Source organism: Neoarius graeffei, chromosome 10, assembly GCF_027579695.1.
Source record: "Neoarius graeffei isolate fNeoGra1 chromosome 10, fNeoGra1.pri, whole genome shotgun sequence".
Taxonomy (NCBI): domain Eukaryota; kingdom Metazoa; phylum Chordata; class Actinopteri; order Siluriformes; family Ariidae; genus Neoarius; species Neoarius graeffei.
Window position 1 is genome coordinate 93257677 of NC_083578.1, and position 24104 is coordinate 93281780.

The 24104-nt window shown below is 44.2% G+C and overlaps 1 protein-coding gene across 1 annotated transcript in view; it reads right to left on the reverse strand.

Moving 5' to 3' along the window:
• Positions 1–24104, reverse strand: part of prkcz (protein kinase C, zeta) — a 185085-nt gene that overhangs the window by 144385 nt on the left and 16596 nt on the right. Inside the window, exon 4 of the mRNA XM_060932674.1 lies at positions 20647–20697. Within this exon, the coding sequence (XP_060788657.1) occupies positions 20647–20697 (51 nt within the window). The remainder of the gene's footprint in view (positions 1–20646; positions 20698–24104) is intronic.

Consider the following 24104-nt stretch of genomic DNA (forward strand, 5'->3'; position numbering starts at 1 on the left):
TGATCTGTTCAAACTCTTTGCAATTTTACACTGTCGAACTCCTTTCTGATATTGCTCCACTATTTGTCAGCGCAGAATTAGGGGGATTGGTGATCCTCTTCCCATCTTTACTTCTGAGAGCCGCTGCCACTCCAAGATGCTCTTTTTATACCCAGTCATGTTAATGACCTATTGCCAATTGACCTAATGAGTTGCAATTTGGTCCTCCAGCTGTTCCTTTTTTGTACCTTTAACTTTTCCAGCCTCTTATTGCCCCTGTCCCAACTTTTTTGAGATGTGTTGCTGTCATGAAATTTCAAATGAGCCAATATTTGGCATGAAATTTCAAAATGTCTCACTTTCGACATTTGATATGTTGTCTATGTTCTATTGTGAATACAATATCAGTTTTATATATATATATATATATATATATATAGACACACACACACACACACATCTGCATCTCCATGTTAAACAGTTAGATGAAATACATTGTGCAGGTTTGAGCTGGAGGATGAGGTTGTGAGGAAGCACCCAGCTGTATGCTAATTAATGCTTTAGCCTGATCACTAATTGGATAATTGAGAATAATTATAGGAAACGAGCATTTCTCACTGAGCAGATACACAGAGGATCATAATGCTCAAACCAGAGGAGTTTAACACAATCTCACTGACAAACCCGCCTCTGTGGAACGCCCAGGTCCGTGTGGGAGGAAGGGGGTGAAGTTAAGGGCAGGGGCAGAGTTAGCAGTGTGAGAACAGGGTGGAGCTATAAACACACAAAATGAATTAGCCAGAAATGATGAAATAAATATATTTTTTTAATGTGTTAAAATGACAGAAAATCAACTGTGCAGAGAGAACCATGAGGGGATGTGATGAAGCTGTGTTACTGTTACCATCCTGGTGTTGATTATTTTCCTATAACAGCATGTCCCAAAGTGTTTTATTCCTCTTAAAAGTTGGTTCCTGTCCTCAGTTAATGAGACAAAAAACTCACAGTTTGTCATGTTACTGAGAAACAGCAAAGAAGTGTAAACTCTTCTGTCCTGAAGGTGTGAGAAGCTGATACTGGAGACTCCTTCCATAAACGTTTTAAAAAAATTCTCCTGACAGAAATTCACCATATCAGTGATTACACACATTCTTTAATCTGCTTGATCCCATGTGGAGCGTCCGCTGTACACGTCCCTGTGAGTGTGTCCCGTTACTATAGAAACTGTAATGCATTAAAACTTTCGCATTAATATGAATCGTGCAGATGTGCGGCTGCACTGCTGCTGTTATAGATTTAATCAACAGCTTCTGACCAATCAGAGTCTAGAACTCAACAGTGCTGTAGGATAATAAACAATAAGTGTTTTATATAAATAGGAGATCAATAATATGAGCAACTTTCTTACTCAGATTTCCAGAACACATTGTATTTCTGCAGCTGCAGCAGCACAAATTCTCCGTTTCTCATCTCACAGAGAGTCTGACTCACAGTTAGGTTCTCATTAGGGTTTGGGTTCTCACCAGAGTTCTCATTAAGAAACCTTTATTTATTTATTTTATTTATTTGTCACATGCACACTTCAAGCACAGTGAAATTCATCCTCTGCATTTAACCCATCTGAAGCAGTGAACACACACACACACACACACACCCAGAGCAGTGGGCAGCCACACCAGAGCGCCCGGGGAGCAGTCAGGGGTTCGGTACCTCGCTCAAGGGCACCTCAGCCCAAGGCCGCCCCACATCAACCTAACCTGCATGTCTTTGGACTGTGGGGGAAACCGGAGCACCTGGAGGAAACCCAGAGTTCTCATTAGGGTTTGGGTTCTCACGAGAGTTCTCATTAGGGTTTGGGTTCTCACCAGAGTTCTCATTAGGGTTTGGGTTCTCACCAGAGGGCTCTCGCTTGAACAGTCAGAGTTACTTTTCTTTTTCACCAAAGCACAGCTCCTAAAAGTTGCCTTTAGAGCATTTTTATTACTTCCTGAATTCACACTCCATCGGTTTTAAATTACACTCATGGGATGTTTTCAGCTCATGAAGTTTTTATTTAAAGAAAGAGGCTGTGAGGATGAAGAGCCAGGAGATCCATCATACTGCAGGACGATCTGCTTTTCACCATCTTCCAGACACACGGCCTCGTTTATCGTTTATCAGATTTCACTGAAGTTGTGTGTAAATGTTTGTGTAAGCCAAAACCAAACTACTGATGTCCTCCAGAGTTACAAAAGTTTCAGAAACAACACCAACACACACACCATACTGTTCAACATACTGACTACTGAACATCATAATGTTCATCATAGCAAGTAACAAGCATCACTATGAAAATACTCACTGACTCATCGATCACTATCCCGATGACTGAACCTCTGAAAGGTCATTGTGCTGAATATTTTCGCACTGCATTTAAATACTGCCTACTGAACATTATAGACTCGACTACTGAATGTTATAATGTTGAATTTACTGACTAACCTGCAAATATTGTCTACTGGACAATATCACACTGTGTACAGACACCTGAATCTCAGCATTTACGCTCCTGACTGATTACTGAACACCAGTGTTTCAGTTACAGAGTAATGAACCTCTGAATACACAATACTGACCAGCAATTACTACTCCTGAACCACATCACATTCAGCAAGATAAGATATCCCTCTGGCTTAAATAGTTCAAAAGTTATGGTTTATGGAACTTCAGAATTTTTTTCTATAGCACTGTTTTTACGGTAAAATTCGGGCCTTCTTCATGTCCCTATATCTCAAAAAATAACAAAGACAAAAGGCTGAAATTTTGCACACTTTTTATTGGGAGTAATGACAATCTCTGGAAGCATGAAGCAGATCTGGAATGGTCAGGTGGGAACATTTTCTGAAATCTGGTGATTTGATCTGGATTTAGCCCGAGCAGAAATGGAAGATTATTAGCTGAGCAGAGAAAAAGTAGACGGAGAAGAGAGAGGAAGTGACATCGCTGTAGAGAGTGACAGCATGGGATAAAGAGAGACAGAGAGAGAGAGTGGGAGAGGAAAAACATGGAGGAGGAGAAAGAAATAGTGTAGATACACTTAATGAGCAGGAAGGATTGTCAAGTGTGGGAGGGGAGGGATGGGTTTTCATCACTCCATTACGTCCTATTTTAAAACCATCCTCCTTTCTGAAATTATAAACTACAAACACATCATTTCATCAGAAATATCCACTGCAGCCAAACACCCTCCAGCACACAGCATCACAACAACGACATCATTATTATCATTTACCTCGGCCAGGACGGAGTCCGCCAGGGGGCGAGGTCTTGTTTTCAGTGGGGTTTGTTCGTTTTTTTTTTTTTGTTAATGATATTACAGGGAAAAGGCTGGACCAATCTTCATGAAACTTTCAGGATAGATGGGCTTTGGTCTCAAATAGAACCTCCAACATTTTGAGGGTCATCCGGTCAAGGTCACCAAAAAGGTCAAAATCGTTTTTTCGCGATATCTTCCTTCATATTCATTCAGATGTGTTCTGATTGGCTGAGAGCAGTATGGTGTGTTCTGATTGGCTGAGAGCAGTATGGTGTGTTCTGATTGGCTGAGAGCAGTACGGTGTGCAAATGAGAATCAGTACCATGGTTATTGGCCAAGTATGTTCACAGACAAGCTCAAAATCAAGGTCAAGGTCACCAAAAAGGTCAAAATCATTTTTTCGCAATATCTTCTTTCATATTCATCATTAGTGCTACCGCTGAGGTTTGTTTTGCCTGGACACACTTGCCGCATTTATTTATTTATTTATTGGATAAAACCTTTAAAAAACTGCACCACTGCACATGGGACTAATTTCACAGCATTTTATTGACATTCACACACTTTCTGTCTTTCCTTATTGTTTAGAAATATTATTATTATTACTGTAGACAGATGCAGTATTTGCTCACACATTAGTAATATAATTCTGTCAGTGTTTGTTTCATTCAGATGATAAATACAGACCTTTACATTTGTATCTGACCCTAAATGAACATGTATAGAATTATAATGTCAGTAAATAACACACTGCTCAGGCACTGATGCACATCTTAATTTCCCTGAGGGAACCCTCCCAAAGGGATCAATAAAGTTTTATCTAATCTAATCTAATCTAATCTAATCTATGCTGTAGAATTTAACACTTCATTATAACACATTGCATAAGAACTCCTGAGAAGTGAACGAGTCCGAATCGATACGGTGAGGGTGTTTTTCTGCAGTGGTGCTGTTTCTCTGCTGCATTATGATGAAGGATGGAAGTGTGAACGTGTAAAATGATGCCTTGATTGCAGGAAAGTCAAATAGAATCTAAATTTCACTGCTAATTTCTAACTGCATCACTTTTATAAGCAGTCACGGCTCATTGGGTTCAGAAACCCCACCTCATCTCCTCACCTGTTTAACAGTGAAAATGTGATTAACATTAATGGGACTGTGTAAAGTACTGACAGCCTGAAAGACTACTGACAACACCTTTAACGGACATTTAAATTACTTATAAGAAAGCACTTTAAAAACTGTTAATGCACACCAACTGACCAGATCAGTGAGGATTCAGAACCTAATAACAAACAAACAAGCAAAAATAAATTAATGAATAAATGAATAGTTGGATGGATGGATGGATGGATGGATGGATGGATGGATGGATGGATGGATAAGCAAGCCCTAATCAAATACTGCTCAGTCCCAGAGAATGAAAAGAAAAGATCTGACTAACTGAATTTTACCAGCAGGCGACATCAGTGTTCACATTTCTGACTACTGAATTACGACTGAACTGAGTGTTGAACACATGAACTACTGACATTCAACCAAGTGACGAATGAAGATCAGAGCATTCAGCATACTCCTGAACATGACAGCATTCAATTTAGTGACTAGTGAACTTCACAGCGTTCAACATACTGACTAATGAACACCAGAGTATTCAGTAGACTGACAGCAGTGTGCGCCCCCTGCTGGGCAAAATTCACACCCCTCCATAATCACACTGGTACAGACACACAACGGACAACATAACGAAAGCTAGTCTGAGAGTAAAACACTGTAAACAACTCCCACAAAAGAAATTATACAATTGAAGCCTTGTAGGCGAGAAATAGTTATAAAAAACTGCTAATTCTTAAAGCCCCGAGTGTCAACTTTTATATGAGCCGAGTTGTGGAGTGTGACATCACAAATACATTTTTCTTATACGGAGTCACTGAGATTCACGTACATGTATTCCACTTATACATCCAGAACTCTTTTTTCAGTCTTAACAGCTGTAAAATTTAGATCAAAGTCTCCGGACAGTGAGACAGGAAAGGCACAGGTGGAGTTTCGGAGCGATTGAGAACATGTCTAATTCCGCCACTGCTCCATCACAAATAAATTTAATGCTGAACATGGGCACACCCAAAATAGGCACAGATTCTATTTTTTGGCGTCTGGTCAAGAGTAAAAGAAAGATAGCACAAGTTTTTCAAACAAAGTATTCCAAAAATAAACTGCTATGTTTAAAAATATAAAAATACATAACAGACAGACTGTTCAAGATTAAACAGAAAAAAACCTGAACACTGAACAGACACAGAACTGGATTCTGAACAGGATAAAATGGCCCAAAGCGCAGAATCCTGCAACAACACTTCTCAGATCCCCAACCTGCACCCTACAACCCCAAACTGCACCCTACAGCCCGACCTCCACCCTACAGCCCCGACCTGCACCCTACAACCCCGACCTGCACCCTACAGCCCAGAACTACACCCTACAGCCCAGAACTACACCCTACAGCCCTGAACTACACCCTACAGCCCGACCTCCACCCTACAGCCCTGAACTACACCCTACAGCCCGACCTCCACCCTACAGCCCGACCTCCACCCTACAGCCCCGACCTGCACCCTACAGCCCTGAACTACACCCTACAGCCCGACCTCCACCCTACAGCCCCGACCTGCACCCTACAGCCCTGAACTACACCCTACAGCCCGACCTCCACCCTACAGCCCGACCTCCACCCTACAACCCCGACCTGCACCCTACAGCCCAGAACTACACCCTACAGCCCGACCTCCACCCTACAGCCCCGACCTGCACCCTACAGCCCCGACCTGCACCCTACAACCCCGACCTGCACCCTACAGCCCAGAACTACACCCTACAGCCCGACCTCCACCCTACAGCCCCGACCTGCACCCTACAGCCCCGACCTCCACCCTACAGCCCCGACCTGCACCCTACAACCCCGACCTGCACCCTACAGCCCAGAACTACACCCTATAGCCCGACCTCCACCCTACAGCCCCGACCTGCACCCTACAACCCCGACCTGCACCCTACAGCCCAGAACTACACCCTATAGCCCGACCTCCACCCTACAGCCCCGACCTGCACCCTACAACCCCGACCTGCACCCTACAGCCCAGAACTACACCCTACAGCCCGACCTCCACCCTACAGCCCGACCTCCACCCTACAGCCCGACCTCCACCCTACAGCCCTGAACTACACCCTACAGCCCGACCTCCACCCTACAGCCCTGAACTACACCCTACAGCCCGACCTCCACCCTACAGCCCCGACCTGCACCCTACAACCCCGACCTGCACCCTACAGCCCAGAACTACACCCTACAGCCCAGAACTACACCCTACAGCCCGACCTGCACCCTACAGCCCAGAACTACACCCTACAGCCCAGAACTACACCCTACAGCCCGACCTGCACCCTACAGCCCTGAACTACACCCTACAGCCCGACCTGCACCCTACAGCCCAGAACTACACCCTACAGCCCGACCTCCACCCTACAGCCCCGACCTGCACCCTACAACCCCGACCTGCACCCTACAGCCCAGAACTACACCCTATAGCCCGACCTCCACCCTACAGCCCCGACCTGCACCCTACAACCCCGACCTGCACCCTACAGCCCAGAACTACACCCTACAGCCCGACCTCCACCCTACAGCCCGACCTCCACCCTACAGCCCTGAACTACACCCTACAGCCCGACCTCCACCCTACAGCCCTGAACTACACCCTACAGCCCGACCTCCACCCTACAGCCCCGACCTGCACCCTACAACCCCGACCTGCACCCTACAGCCCAGAACTACACCCTACAGCCCAGAACTACACCCTACAGCCCGACCTGCACCCTACAGCCCAGAACTACACCCTACAGCCCAGAACTACACCCTACAGCCCGACCTGCACCCTACAGCCCTGAACTACACCCTACAGCCCTGAACTAAACCCTACAGCCCGACCTCCACCCTACAGCCCGACCTCCACCCTACAGCCCTGAACTACACCCTACAGCCCGACCTCCACCCTACAGCCCTGAACTACACCCTACAGCCCGACCTCCACCCTACAGCCCTGAACTACACCCTACAGCCCGACCTCCACCCTACAGCCCCGACCTGCACCCTACAACCCCGACCTGCACCCTACAGCCCAGAACTACACCCTACAGCCCGACCTCCACCCTACAGCCCTGAACTACACCCTACAGCCCGACCTCCACCCTACAGCCGAACCTGCACCCTACAGCCCTGAACTACACCCTACAGCCCCAACCTGCACCCTACAGCCCTGAACTACACCCTACAGCCCTGAACTACACCCTACAGCCCTGAACGACACCTTACAGCCCTGAACTACACCCTACAGCCCTGAATGACACCTTACAGCCCCGATCTAAACTCTGCAGCCCCGACCTAAACCATGCAGCCCTGGAATACACCCTACAGCCCTGAACTAAACCCTACAACCCGACCTGCACCCTACAGCCCTGATCGACACCTTACAGCCCCAACCTAAACCCTGCAGCCCCAACCTAAACCCTACAGCCCTCAACTAAAGCCTACAGCCAAGAAATAAACCCTAGAGCCCCGAAATAAACCCAGCCAACCTAAAACTAAAGCCTACAGCCCCAAACTAAACCCGACATCACTGAACTAAACCCTAACAACCCAAAAGTAAACCCTACAGCCCAGTACTAAACCCTACAGCCCCGAAATAAACCCAGCCAACCCAAAAGTAAACCCTACAGTCATGAACTAATCCCTACCAACTCTAAACTAAACCATACAGCCCCGATCTAAACCCTTTGGCCCCGACCTGCACCCTACTGCCCCGAAGTAAACCCAACAGCCCCGAACTACCACCTTGATCTCCCCTCTACAGCCCCAAACTAAACCCGACATCACTTAACTAAACCCATCCAACCTAGAACTAAACCCTACAGCCCTGAACTAAACCCTACAGCCCTGAACTAAAACATACAGCCCCAATCTACACCATACAGCCCCAAACTAAACCCCACAGCCCTGAAGTATATCCTACAGCCCTGAACTGCACCCTACAGCCTTGAATTAAACCCTACAGTGCCAACCTAAACCCTACATCCCTGAACCAAACCCTACATCCCTGAACCAAACCCTACATCCCTGAACCAAACCCTACAGCCCCGAACTAAAACATACAGTGCCAACCTAAAGCAAAACATCATGGAGTGGTGTCAACCACTAGTGTGACGTTACGTCACTTCCTCTGGCGGGAAACTTCGGAAAGGCAGTGAGGTGAGGAAAGGACTCTCCAAACATTTTAATGAATTGGATGGATTTATTGGTGAATTATGCCACCAAAAAAGAACTTTACAGCCGAGGAAGGCGAGGACATTAAAAAGTCACTCGACTTTCTGGCAGAAGAGGTTTCTGTTATTAAACAGCAACAGAAAACCATCATGGACCTGGTGACGGAAGTGAAGTCGCTCAGAACGCCGAGAAGGACCGGCGTCTCGCCCACCTGGAGAGCAGAGTTGCTGAATTAGAACAGTACACCAGGATGAACGACGTCATCGTCACTGGGATTTAGATTAAACCCCAGTCATATGCAAAAGCAGTGACAAATAATAATAATAATAATAATAATAAGTTACATTTATATAGCGCCTTTCAAGAAACCCAAGGACGCTTTACAATAATAGACAAAGAAAGAAAAAAAAATAAATTAAAAAAATATAATAATAAATAAATAAATAAATAAATAAGGCGGCACGGTGGTGTAGTGGTTAGCACTGTCGCCTCACAGCAAGAAGGTCCTGGGTTCGAGCCCCGGGGCCGGCGAGGGCCTTTCTGTGCGGAGTTTGCATGTTCTCCCCGTGTCCGCGTGGGTTTCCTCCGGGTGCTCCAGTTTCCCCCGCAGTCCAAAGACATGCAGGTTAGGTTAACTGGTGACTCTAAATTGAGCGTAGGTGTGAATGTGAGTGTGAATGGTTGTCTGTGTCTATGTGTCAGCCCTGTGATGACCTGGCGACTTGTCCAGGGTGAACCCTGCCTTTCGCCCGTAGTCAGCTGGGATAGGCTCCAGCTTGCCTGCGACCCTGTAGAAGGATAAAGCGGCTAGAGATAATGAGATGAGATGAGATAAATAAATAAATAAAAAATAAAAAGTAAAAAGTCCACCAAGTAGGGGTCAGGATGTAATTCCCGTGGTGTAGCAGCCACAGTCCCACCAAAAACGCATGAAAACAAGTCCTACATCTCCAGCACCGCCGCCGCTACGCCGTCAGCAACATCGCTCAAACAGCACGCCATGGACCCACAAAGCGAGCAGAGAAGCTCCGCCACGCAGAGCGCTGGTGTGTCCCAAACCGCCTGCACAGCCGCCGCGACGCCACCGAGCAGCATCGCTCGGAACATCACGCCAAGCGTTAAAGCGCAGAGCGCTGGACAACCATGATGTAAAATGAGCAATGAACTCACTGCAGTCCACAGCTAGGAGCGCAGGCATCACCCACAGCGAACCAAGGCCTGGAGGGAACCGACGCCCAAAACTGGGTCCGGAGCTATACCACAACCGGTGGAGAAAACACTCAAACAAACATCAAACTACACAAACACACACAAAAAAATAGAAAAAGAAAAAAAAAAAGCTCTGGTGAGAAGCGGCAGCCAGAACGTGCACGACGTACTCTCAACCGGAAACGGAAATGGTTCCAGGGTTCAAGGTTCCAGGGAGGGAGAATCTGATGAACTGGGCAGCAACTCCGTGGAGCAACAAGTGTCGGCATTCCTACAATCAAAGGGAATCGATACTGATTGCAGCAACGTCGAGGCCTGCCACATTCTACCCAGGAGAGACCAGGAGAACACCGCCATCATCAGGAGATTCACCAGCCAGAAACAAAGCTACACTGCTGAAACAAGGAAGGAAACTGAAAGATACAAACGTCTACATCAACGAGCACCTGACAAAACGCAATGCTGACATCGCCAGAAAAGCACGACATCTGAAGAAGGAAAATTAAATTCAATCAACATGGATCACCAACTGCAAAGCATTCATCAAGCTGAACGGTACACCGGAGGAGGCGAGAGTTCTGGTCATACGGAACATCGAGGACTTGGACAAATACCAGTGATGGCTATCGGGACTGTACGGTAATCAATACCGACGTGACACTACACCAAACCCAGCCATGACACACACCGAAATAACTCTTTCATCCATTACTCGGAACACTACTCGGCTCACGCAATTGCTTGTTGATTATGAAAACCTGGAACTGAAACCACATGAATTCACTGACCACAAACTATTGGATACAGAAAATGACACAGACCCGGACAATAACTTTTTCTCAGCCATTAATGACAATCGCCACCATTACACAGAGGAACAGTCCAATCAGTCCACTGAGGCTGTGGGGAAATGATCAATAATACACTTCAACAGCAGAAGCAGGGACGCTAACTTCAAACACATCAAGAAATACTGAAGTCAGTTTACTCATCCATTCAGCATAATCGCCATATCGGAGAGCTGGACTGACCTGGAGAAAGGAGTGGATTTCCAACTGGCTGGATATGAATTTAATTCTATAAACAGGAAAAATAAAGGTGGAGGAGGAGTGGCGGTGTATGTGGACTGTAATTTGAATTATAAGTTAATAGATGGCATGACAGCGGTGATTGATAACTTATTAGAATGTTTAACAATCGAAATTAATATTGAAAAAAGTAGAAATGTATTAATTAGCTGTATATATAGAGCGCCAGAAACTAGTGTAGAGGCGTTTAAGGACTGGGTAGAAAAGACATTTACAGTAGATAATAAAAAAAAAAGTTATCTTCATTTGTGGGGATACTAATATTGATCTGTTGAACCCTAATAAGCACAGTATGACTGAGGAATTTATTAATACCATGTACAGTATGAGTCTCCACCCAAAAATTACCAGACCCACCAGAATTACTGACCATAGTGCTATCTTAATAGATAATATATTTACCAATGATATAGATAATAAAACATTACAAGTGGAATATTAAAGGGGAACAGAGGGCAATATATAGAGTAAATATAACAATAAAACACACATTTACGAACCTTATTCAAGACTTACAAAAGTTTTTTGTTCTAAGGTTGGAAAGTTATAGTGTTTTGAAAGTAGCTCGAGCAAACTATTTCCGCAGTTTGAACAGCCCGCCATGATATTAATTTTATCCAATCAGAATGCACGTTCATTTTCTCTGTGTAACACTCATGACGTATGTATGTGCCCAGTTGTGTTGGCTCATTGAGGTTGGGAATAGCACGTGTGAAATACCTGCTTCTGCCTCTTGCGACGATTTCGCAAGTCCACGGGTGGCGCCTATCTCATTGCAGCAAATAAATTCTGCTGGACTCGTGAGCAACTCCACGTTACATTTTCCGCACGAGCACCATGCCGTGTCACCTGCACGCAGACGCTCTGCCCCACGCTCGCCATGCCCATGGTCAGCATCAGTCTCATCCTCGCCGTCATCCGAGCTTTCTTCTCTTATTTCATCACCGGAGTCGAGAGTACCTCTCCTAGGTTCAAACTGGTACCCTTCTAAGCCATAGCCTGCTTGCAGTGTGTCTTGCGGGATCTCTTCGTATGATTCGACAGAGCTGTCGCTTTCACTTGATGCGCCCGACGCCATGATTACACGCTTATCTCCTCTATTTCGGAGAGTTCCGCTAGTGCAGTGGGTAGCGCTGACGTCACGGTCTTTTAAAAATGGCGACTCTTGTGCGGTTTAGCGTATAAAGTATTATATTTATAATTACCAAGATATTTCGTTGTTTTCTAGTACATAAATTTGATAGAATACTTAAGAATACGTTACTTTGTCACATCAGCAACCGTATATATTATATTTTGTACCCCTTTAATCAATGATATTAGTGATCATCTACCAGTTTTTACAATTTGACTGTAATCATAAGAGAAATGTGACAGACCATAAACTTAAGTACAGAAGAGTTAGGACTGAGGAGGCCATGTTTGCATTAAATAATGATTTATTAATACAAGACTGGGAATCAGTTTATAGAGAGAATAGCATTGATGGAGCATATGATAATTTGAATATACTTAAAAAGTTATTTAATTTGGAAATCACGGTTCTAGAGTCTGGAGGAAGAGTGGAGAGGCACAGAATCCAAGGTGTTTGAAGCCCAGTGTGAAGTTTCCACAGTCTGTGATGATTTGGGGTGCCATGTCATCTGCTGGTGTTGGTCCACTGTATTTTATCAAGTCCAAAGTCAACACAGCCATCTACCAGGAGATTTCAGAGCACTTCATGCTTCCATCTGCCGACGAGCTTTTTGGAGATGCTGATTTCCTTTTCCAGCAGGACTTAGCACCTACCCACAGTGCCAAAACTACTACCAAATGGTTTGCTGACCATGATATTACTGTGTTTGATTGGCCAGCCAACTTGCCTGACCTGAACCCCATAGAGAATCTATGGGGTATTGTCAAGAGGAAGATGAGAAACACCCGACCCAAAAATACAGATACGCTGAAGGCCACTCTCAAAGCAACCTGGGCTTCAATAACACCTCAGCAGTGCCGCAGACTGATCACCTCCATGCCACACCGCGTTGATACAGTAATTCATGGTAAAGGAGCCCCAACCAAGTATTGAGTGTATAAATGAATATACTTTTCAGAAGTTGGACATTTCTGTATTGTAAATCCTTTTTTTGATTGATCTTAGGGAATATTCTAATAATTTGAGATACTGGATTTCTGATTTTCATGAGCTATAAGCCATAATCATCAAAATTAAAACAAAAAGGCTTTAAATATTTCACTTTACATGTAATGAATATAGAATATATGAAAGTTTACCTTTTTGAATTAAATTATGAAAAAAAGGAACTTTTTCATGGTATTCTAATTTTTTGAGATGCACTAGTATATATAGTTTATTATGGTGGAAAGTGACGTTTGATTAGCGGTGGTATAGAGGGTTAGGATTTGATAAGTTATTTACTTCTTCCTAATCCTTTCCGAACATTATTATGTTACTGCCTTGTGGCCACACTATTCCGTTTGTTTATAACGATGTTTTGATTATTGCATTTTTTATTTTTTTATATCTTCTTTACTGTTCGGAATCAATCAATCAATCAATCAATCAATCAATGAAAAACTGACACCCTACAGCTCCGACCTAAATCCTACAGCCCTGCACTGCAAAAAATGATGTCTTAGCAAGTGAAAATATCTTGAAAATAGTTGAAACGATCTAGCATTTCCAATTAGAAGAATGCAAGACACCAATTTTGAGATTATTAAACCTAGTTCTAGATTGCAATCAGCTTATTCTAAGATGTCTTATCAAGTAAAAATATCTGTCCATGCAGCAAGATCATCTCATCTCATCTCATCTCATTATCTGTAGCCGCTTTATCCTGTTCTACAGGGTCGCAGGCGAGCTGGATCCTATCCCAGCTGACTACGGGCGAAAGGCGGGGTACACCCTGGACAAGTCGCCAGGTCATCACAGGGCTGACACATAGACACAGACAACCATTCACACTCACATTCACACCTACGCTCAATTTAGAGTCACCAGTTAACCTAACCTGCATGTCTTTGGACTGTGGGGGAAACCGGAGCACCCGGAGGAAACCCACGCGGACACGGGGAGAACATCCAAACTCCACACAGAAAGGCCCTCGCCGGCCACGGGGCTCGAACCCAGACCTTCTTGCTGTGAGGCGACAGCGCTAACCACTACACCACTGTGCCGCCCGTATTAAGTAATTTGCTCCTCAAATTCAGTTTTCAATTTTTTGCAGTGCAACCTGTACCCTACAGCCCCGACCTAAACCCTACAGTCCCGAACTAAAACATACAGCCCTGACCTAAACTTTACAGCCCGATCTAAACCCTGCAGCCCTGACCTAAATCCTACAGCGCTGAACTAAACCCTACAGTGCTGAACTAAACCCTACAGTGCCGAACTAAAACATACAGCCCAAACTAAAACATACAGCCCCGACCTGTACCCTACAGCCCTGAACTAAACCCTACAGCCCCAAACTAAACCATACAAACCCAAAATTAAACCCAACAGCCCTGACCTGCACCCTACAGCCCCAAACTAAACCCCACAGCCCTGACCTGCACCCTACAGCCCCAAACTAAACCCCACAGCCCCGACCTAAACCCTACAGTCCCGAACTCCACTCTACAACCCTGAACAAAACCCTACAGCCCCAATTTAAACCTTCCAGCTCTAAACTAAATGCTATAGCTTCGAACTAAACCCTAGAGCCCTGAAATAATCTCCATAGCCCTGGACATCAATGAAATGCAATGGAGAAGAAATGAGCAGGTTGTTGATGCTCTAGTTTGGATGAACTGAAAGTGTTTTGGTTGAATGTTCCGTCACTACTTTTACAGGAACTGGGTGATTCCAGACCCAGATGCTGTCAGAAGTTCTGCAAAACAAAGTTTGGAAAGCTAATTCCTAAAATACTGTAACTCTTTACTGAAGAAACTATTGAGTGTCTGAATATATTTAGTCTGATTTTTAACAGTATAATTATTTATATTTTATTCTAAATGTAATGATTTTTGAGAAGTGTTTTGCTTGAAAAGCTTCAGCTATATTTCTTTAAAATCAATGCCACTTGGTTTAATGTAGTTTTCTAATACAGTGAAATTCATCTGTAAGTCTGGCTTCTTACATGTCCACATACTGTTCTGGGGCTTTATACAACTCAACCCAATACTGTTCTGCGGTTGCTGTGGATATAAAACCCTTTATACAACTCAATACACATCTCAGTGTTCAGCATCCTGACTACTGAACATCACATTTTATATCTGTTACAAAAATTCACATATTAAATATACAGAAATGAGCATCACATTCAATACTCGGCTGACTGACTATTCCAGTCCAATCAACACCTTACAGCTCAGCACTCACCTGAACACAAACACCATGTGTTTATTACAGCATTATTCATTATAATAAAGAGACTTAGTTTTTATTGTTATATGTTATTTTGCTGGTTTAGCTTTTTAATTCTATGTAAAGTATTTTTATCTGCATTTTATTATTATTATTATTATTATTATTATTATTATATAAATGAAACATCCAGGACAGCGAGGTTTATGCATTTGGCTCTGCTCATGCACAGAGACATACAATTATCCATTGTTGCATTAAAACTAATCTGAGGACAGTGTGAATGAGACGCCTTGTGTTTTCACATCTGTCTCACACACACACACACACACACACACACACACACACACACACACACACACACACATGCTAGTTCTCGGTTAGCTAGGTGCTATGTTTGGGTGCAGCTTGGCTAATTTTGTCAGACCTGAATAATGCATGAGTGTCTATTTACACCTCGGAGAAAGACAGAGAATAAATGACATAAATATCTCTTTCACACACACACACACACACACACACACACACACACACACACACACACACACACACACTTCCCTCCTCACACATCACTCCATCACAAGACATTTCAAGAGCTCAGAAAACATCTCAGATGATACAGATAATCACATACCATCACACTTCTTAGGGTGCATCGTAGATTTGGGACACGACTGAGATTTCTTTTGTGCACAAACTAGCAAGAGATGGAGATCCTCTCCTCTATCTGTCTTTCTGTTTGCCTCTCCCTCTGAGTAAAGACTGCCAGGTAGGCAATATTAATCACACACGCACACACACTTGCTAAGAGGTTTTTAGCAAAACGCGCCTGACCAGCAGGACTTGCGGCCAAAACACCACTGCAGCGAGAGAGAGAGAGAGAGAGAGAGAGAGAGAGAGAGAGAGAGAGAGAGAGAAGGTAAAAGATGACAGTATCTCATTTGCTTTCCCACCCTGCACACACACACAGTACAGGATGCTAGCTAGGGCATCTTCTTCTCCAGCTAGCTCAATGTCAGCCACATCCCAACACAAAGACATTCTGTCAGCTGGACAATTAGATGCAGGAATGAATAAATGGATGGATGGATGGATGGATGGGTGGAGGGATGGATGGGTGGATGAGTGGGTGTTGTATTTCCTGCTCACCGATTCAGCTTTCCTCCTTTTCTGCTCCCTTCAGCGCTTTTCTCTCTCTGTGTAAGCACCGGCCCACGAGCCGCACATCCCTCCCTCCTTCCCTTCCTCCCTCCTTCCCTCTCTCCCTCTCTTCTTGCTCCTTATTTGTATTTTCCTGTCCCTCCCTTTCTGCTCTGTCGCTCACTCTGTCTGATGAGCATCAGGGATGAAGCAGAAGAGAGTGACGTCTACACTAAATACACACCATTTCTCTCTCTCTCTCTCTCTCTCTCTCTCTCTCTCACCCAGGGTGTAGTCTCCTGGGTGCTGGGGGCAAACAGCTGAAGGGTTTAAAGGAAAATCTGGCATGGAAACAAAGATTCAGGCTGGGCTAGAGGCGCTCTGTGTGTGTGTGTGTGTGTGTGTGTGTGTGTGTGTGTGTGTGTGTGTAAGTTATAATTTAAAAGATCACTATATTTAAGGTCTCTTTAGTTACCAGGTTTGTTATTAATCCTTCCCTCTGTGAAGCTGCTTTGTGATAATGTTCATTAATAAAATCTTTACAAATAAAATCGAATCAAACTGAATCTCATTCTGTTTGTGAAACCGACACCAAAATTAAAACCCTGCCATCGTCTGACGTTCCTCAGTGTGGAACACGAACACAAACCGGACCGAACTGTCGATTGTATCGGTGCTCTTTGTGTGTGTGTGTGTGTGTGTGTGTGTGTGTGTGTGTGTGTGTGTGTGTGTGTTTTGGAGCAGAAACTCACATCTGATATGGAATAAAACTTTCATCCTTGTGTTTTAAAAAGTGAATTTATCCTCAGCTCATCGTAGCCATCATCACCCTCATGTGATTATTTATTTATTTACCACTCAGGTACGTTGTGTTTATTTTATAGTCAGTGCACACATTTTATTTTACACTTTTGTGTGTTTTATCTCTGCAGACTGTCGGTACAGGAATTTCCCCTTGAGAGATGATTAAAGTTATTGTGTCCCTTTGTGTCCTGCTCTATAACCACCTCATAATATCCCATAATATCTCATGTGACACAACCCCACCCCATCCTGTCTCAATCACATTCCACCTTCCTATCTGACCCCAATCATTCCTGATCCAGTCCTAATTCCTGATCCGATCATATCCCATCCCACTATGTCTTATCCTATACACATTTGGAGGAAACTGCTATCTACCCTCTTCCGCATACCTGAGCTGGGAGACCTCCACTATTGGCTAGCGTCTCTGTGATTGACAGGAGAGAGCGAGTATGCGCCTCCCCCCAGCATGGCTGTGGAACTGTCAGGATTCGAACTTGTCAACTCCAGATGTTACGGCAAATGTTTTTCTGTTGCACCACTCAGGAGCACAGATTATGTTTGATGCCCCACAACATGTTCAAACAATCCAGACACACCCTTGCCCCCGACGCCGCCCCCGCTCCAAACACATAGACATGAAACACTACAGGTTAAAGTGAAAATAACGTCCCTAAACCCCACTTTTTTCCTTGTACAAAGCAACAATCATTATGCTGATTGACCGTGTGTTTTTGAACCCTAGCTGATCCAAAAGACCATAAATTGATGGAAAATCAATAAGATCAGCCGATTTTCACGGAATCTGCTGAGACTGATCTGGAAAATCCCAAAGGGGTGCGTGACGTCACACGTGTAACAAAGATCCTGGTATCAGTTTTGTTCCTGTGCACAGCAGTGGTTAGACCAGTCTCAAGGTCAAGGCCTTTTGATCTGTCATTTCAACCATATACAGTTGGTACAGTACACAGTTAAAATGAAACTAAGTTTCTCCAGGACCACGGTGCTACATTAAACCTCACAAGACTACAAGTCTACATATAACAACATAAAGTGCAAGAGTGCAACAAGTGCAACACTGCAGACAGTAAATGACCCAAAAGACAAACAATAAACGGACAATAAACGACACAAACAATATAAAAGTTCAGATACAAGCAACATAAGGTGCAGAGTCGAGTGTGCATATTGAGGTAGTATATGAAAGGAAATAAATAAGTGTAAACTTTGTGTGTACGAGAGACATTGTAAAGCAATAGTGCAATATTGTCCACTGTGCAAAGATTGCAGTGTGAGTGTGTGTTCAACAGTCCGTGAGAATCAGTCCAGTCCCTCAGAGTTGAGGAGTCTGATAGCATGAGAGAAGAAACTGTTACAGAGTCTGGCTGTGAAAGCCCGAATGCTTCGGTCTCAATATGGAATCATGTTTTGGAGAGAATCCTGACAGTGATTGGGATTCTTATATGTCGGATGAAAGGGAAGATGATTATCAAGGATATTCTGGAGTAAATGGTTATCTTTTCGAGCCCCCAAGATGAGAAACTGCCAGTTCACCACAGTCCCACTCACTGCTGAAAGCGTACCACCAGGTAGAGAGACTTGGAAACACAGACTGGTTTGTGGATTTTTATTCTAAGCTAGCCGCTGCAAAATATAGGGAAAATATTTACATGTACCTCAATAAATGCAGAAACATAATCTTTAAAGCATACACTTATTCAGTGTAATTACTGAAGAAAATATGAAGTGGGTGATAATAGGCGAATCGGCAAACTGTCCACATGTCAGATCAAATGTCATTTATTAAATAAATGGGTTTCTTTTTGCTCCAGTAATTCTCATGTGGTCGTTCTGGTGCTGATGAACAATTGATGAATCAGATTTATTATTAGTAGGCGACACCAAATCTGCCCACTTCGTTTGCATAAACCGGGGTTCTACGCGTGACGTCATGCAAGATTAGCCCTGGGACAAGGCTGCTTTTTTTCGGGACCCGGCCACCATGAATTATCGATAGTTTTGTGCTTGATAATAAAATAACAAATAATTAATATTATTTTTCCCCCTGCTTTATTAATTCATTTCGGTCGTTACTAATGATATATATTAATTTTAAAAGCATTACATTAAGGCATTACATACACTTTAAAGAATTTAATTAGTGTGGTGATGCCTCAGTCTCTCTCTCTCGCGCTCTCTCACACACACACACACACACACACACACACACACACACACACACACACACACACACACACACACACACCCCAAACACATACATCTGGTGCACTACAGGTTAAAAACTTTTAATTAGTTTTATTAAACACTCACTGTGATGATACCTCACACACACACACCTCACACACACACACACTTCCACCCACACCTCACACCAGTGGCGTGCACAGATAGACACGAGGTGGTGCTCAAGCACCTGCCCCTCTGTCCAAAAAAGTGCCCTTTTGAATTTTTTTTTACAGTTTACTGAGGCCAATGTCGACATGATCTTTTAGAAAAGCCACGGCATTAAAAGCGTGTGTGAAAATAACGTCCCGATGTGTGCCGCCTCCGCACACACACCGGACCGCTGTCTCTCTTGCTCTGTCACGTGAACAAGCGTGCAGTGCATTCAATGTGAGGTTGCAGCAGCATAGCGTCCTGGAAGCCACGGCCTTGTCGTAGCGCAGACAACACATCGGGCAGTCAGTCAGCTCTTCCCCTGCCCCACCAGCCAGCTAACACATGAATCGAGTGAAAATGTATTGTTTGCCCTCTAAGCCCAAGCTGTAATTATTTTGTCGTGAAGTAGCCCGTCGCATACAGAAACAACTGCACATAAGTATTATATTTTTTGCTAGACCATTTTCAGATTTAGGAAAACAAAAATTTCTTTTTCTATTTTGTTCAACTAGAGATTCCTGGCAAAGTCAAAAAGCCTTGATGTAATAAATTAACATTAAGTGGTTGTTTTACACCTTTAAAAACTAAAACGGGTCAGTGGCGACCCGAACACAAGAGGAGGGTTAAATCTCAGACTTTTATAATAAGGTGTTCCACATGCGCAAAAAAGTGCCCTTTTTCCCCCCAGAGCACTTGCCCCCCAAAATGTCTGTGCACGCCACTGCCTCACACACACACACACACACACACACACACACTTCCACCCACACACACACTTCCACCCACATCTCACTCACACACACACACACACACACACACACACACACACACACACACACACACACACACTTCCATCCACACCTCAAACACAGATATATGATGAACATCAGATGACAACTAGACACATTCAGAAGCATTAAGCAGAAGATGTGCTGATTCAGCAAATCAGTCCAACACACACACACTCTCTCTCTCTCTCTCTCTCTCTCTCTCACACACACACAAATATCTGCATTCCACATCTTAAACAAACACACTGGACAACAGAAAAGACACTTACTGTCCTCTCCAGGACATGGCATTCCCGGCCTCTCCGGAATACTGGGAAACACTGAGAGTGAGAGAGTCGGGGGGGGGGGGGGGGGGGGGGGGGGGAACAGAGAGAGTGAGAGTTGGTCATGAAGCTTCAGACACTGAGTTGTCAATCAATCATGAATATTAGTCCACGCCCATGAGGACAGTCTGAGGTCAGTGAGTTCAGAAACTGTGTGAGAGTTTTATCACATTCACACTTTAATGAAAACTTCACTGGAAATTTATTCAAACCTCAGGATTCAGCTCACACTGACAGTGTGTCCACCGACACTCTACACCCTACAACCTACACTCTTCTACACTCTACACCCTACACTCTACACCCTACAATCTACACTCTACACCCTACACTCTTCTACACTCTACACCCTACACTCTACACCCTACACTCTACACCCTACAACCTACACTCTTCTACACTCTACACCCTACACTCTACACCCTACAATCTACACTCTACACCCTACGCTCTTCTACACTCTACACCCTACACTCTACACCCTACAATCTACACTCTACACCCTACACTCTACACCCTACACTCTACACCCTACACTCTTCTACACTCTACACCCTACACTCTACACCCTACAAGCTACACTCTACACCCTACACTCTACACCCTACACTCTACACTCTTCTACACTCTACACCCTACACTCTTCTACACTCTACACCCTACACTCTTCTACACTCTACACCCTACACTCTACAACCTACACTCTACACCCTACACTCTTCTACACTCTACACCCTACACTCTACACCCTACAATCTACACTCTACACCCTACACTCTTCTACACTCTACACCCTACACTCTACACCCTACAATCTACACCCTACACTCTTCTACACTCTACACCCTACACCCTACAACCTACACTCTTCTACACTCTACACCCTACACTCTTCTACACTCTACACCCTACACTCTACACCCTACACTCTTCTACACTCTACACCCTACAATCTACACTCTACACCCTACACTCTTCTACACTCTACACTCTACACCCTACAACCTACACTCTACACCCTACACTCTTCTACACCCTACACTCTACACCCTACACTCTACACCCTACACTCTACACCCTACACTCTTCTACACTCTACACCCTACACTCTTCTACACTCTACACCCTACAATCTACACCCTACACTCTTCTACACTCTACACTCTACTACACTCTACACCCTACACTCTTCTACACTCTACACCCTACACTCTTCTACACTCTACACCCTACAATCTACACCCTACACTCTTCTACACTCTACACTCTACTACACTCTACACCCTACACTCTTCTACACTCTACACCCTACACTCTTCTACACTCTACACCCTACACTCTACACTCTTCTACACTCTACACCCTACACTCTTCACCCTACAATCTACACTCTTCTACACTCTACACCCTACACTCTACACCCTACACTCTTCTACACTCTACACCCTACACTCTACACCCTACACTCTACACCCTACACTCTTCTACACTCTACACCCTACACTCTTCTACACTCTACACCCTACACTCTACACCCTACACTCTTCTACACTCTACACCCTACACTCTTCTACACTCTACACCCTACACTCTTCTACACTCTACACTCTTCTACACTCTACACCCTACACTCTTCTACACCCTACACTCTACACCCTACACTCTTCTACACTCTACACCCTACACTCTTCTACACTCTACACCCTACACTCTTCTACACTCTACACCCTTCTACACTCTTCTACACTCTACACCCTACAATCTACACTCTTCTACACCCTACAATCTACACTCTTCTACACTCTACACCCTACACTCTACACCCTACACTCTTCTACACTCTACACCCTACACTCTTCTACACTCTACACCCTACAATCTACACTCTTCTATACTGTACACTTTACACTCTACACTCTTCTACACTCTACACCCTGCAATCTACACTCTTCTACACTGTACACTTTACACTCTTCTACACCCTACACCCTTCTACACCCTACACTCTTCTACACTCTACACCCTACACTCTTCTACAGTGTACACTCTACACCCTACACTCTTCTACACTCTACACCCTACACCCTACAATCTACACTCTTCTATACTGTACACTTTACACTCTACACTCTTCTACACTCTACACCCTGCAATCTACACTCTTCTACACTTTACACTCTACACTCTTCTACACTCTACACCCTACAATCTCCACTCTTCTACACTCTTCTACACTCTACACTTTACACTCTTCTACACTCTACACTCTTCTACACCCTACACTATTCTACACTGTACACTTTACACTCTACACTCTTCTCTCTACACTCTTCTACACTTTACACTGTACACTCTTCTACACTCTATGCCCTACACTCTACATCCTACACTCTTCTACACCCTACACCCTACAGTCTTCTACACCCTACACCCTTGTACACTCTATACCCTACACCCTACAATCTACACTCTTCTACACTTTACACTCTACACTCTTCTACAATTTACACTCTACACTCTTCTACACCCTACAATCTACACTCTTCTACACCCTACACCCTTCTACACCCTACAATCTACACTCTTCTACACTCTACACTCTTCTACACCCTACCATCTTCTACACCCTACACCCTTCTACACTCTACACCCTACACACTTCTACACTCTACACCCTACAATATACACTCTTCTACACTGTACCCTTTACAATCTGCACTCTTCTACACTCTACACTCTTCTACACCCTTCAGTCTTCTACACCCTACACCCTTCTACACTCTACACCCTACACTCTTCTACAATCTACACCCTACACTCTTCTACACTCTACACCCTACACTCTTCTACACTCTATACCCTACAATCTACACTCTTCTACACCCTACAGTCTTCTACACTCTACACTCTTCTACACCCTTCAGTCTTCTACACCCTACACCCTTCTACACTCTACACCCTACACTCTTCTACACTCTACACCCTACAATCTACACTCTTCTACACTCTACACCCTACACTCTTCTACACTCTATACCCTACAATCTACACTCTTCTACACCCTACAGTCTTCTACACCCTTCTACACTCTTCTACACTCTACACTCTACAATCTACACTCTTCTACACTTTACACTCTACACTCTACACTCTTCTACAATTTACACTCTACACTCTTCTACAATTTACACTCTACACTCTACACCCTACAAGCTACACTCTTCTACACTCTACACTCTTCTACACCCTACACTCTTCTAGACCCTACACTCTTCTAGACCCTACAATCTACACTCTTCTACACTGTACACTTTATACTCTTCTACAATTTACACTCTACACTCTTCTACACTCTACACTCTTCTACACCCTACACCCTACACTTTTCTACACCCTACAGTCTT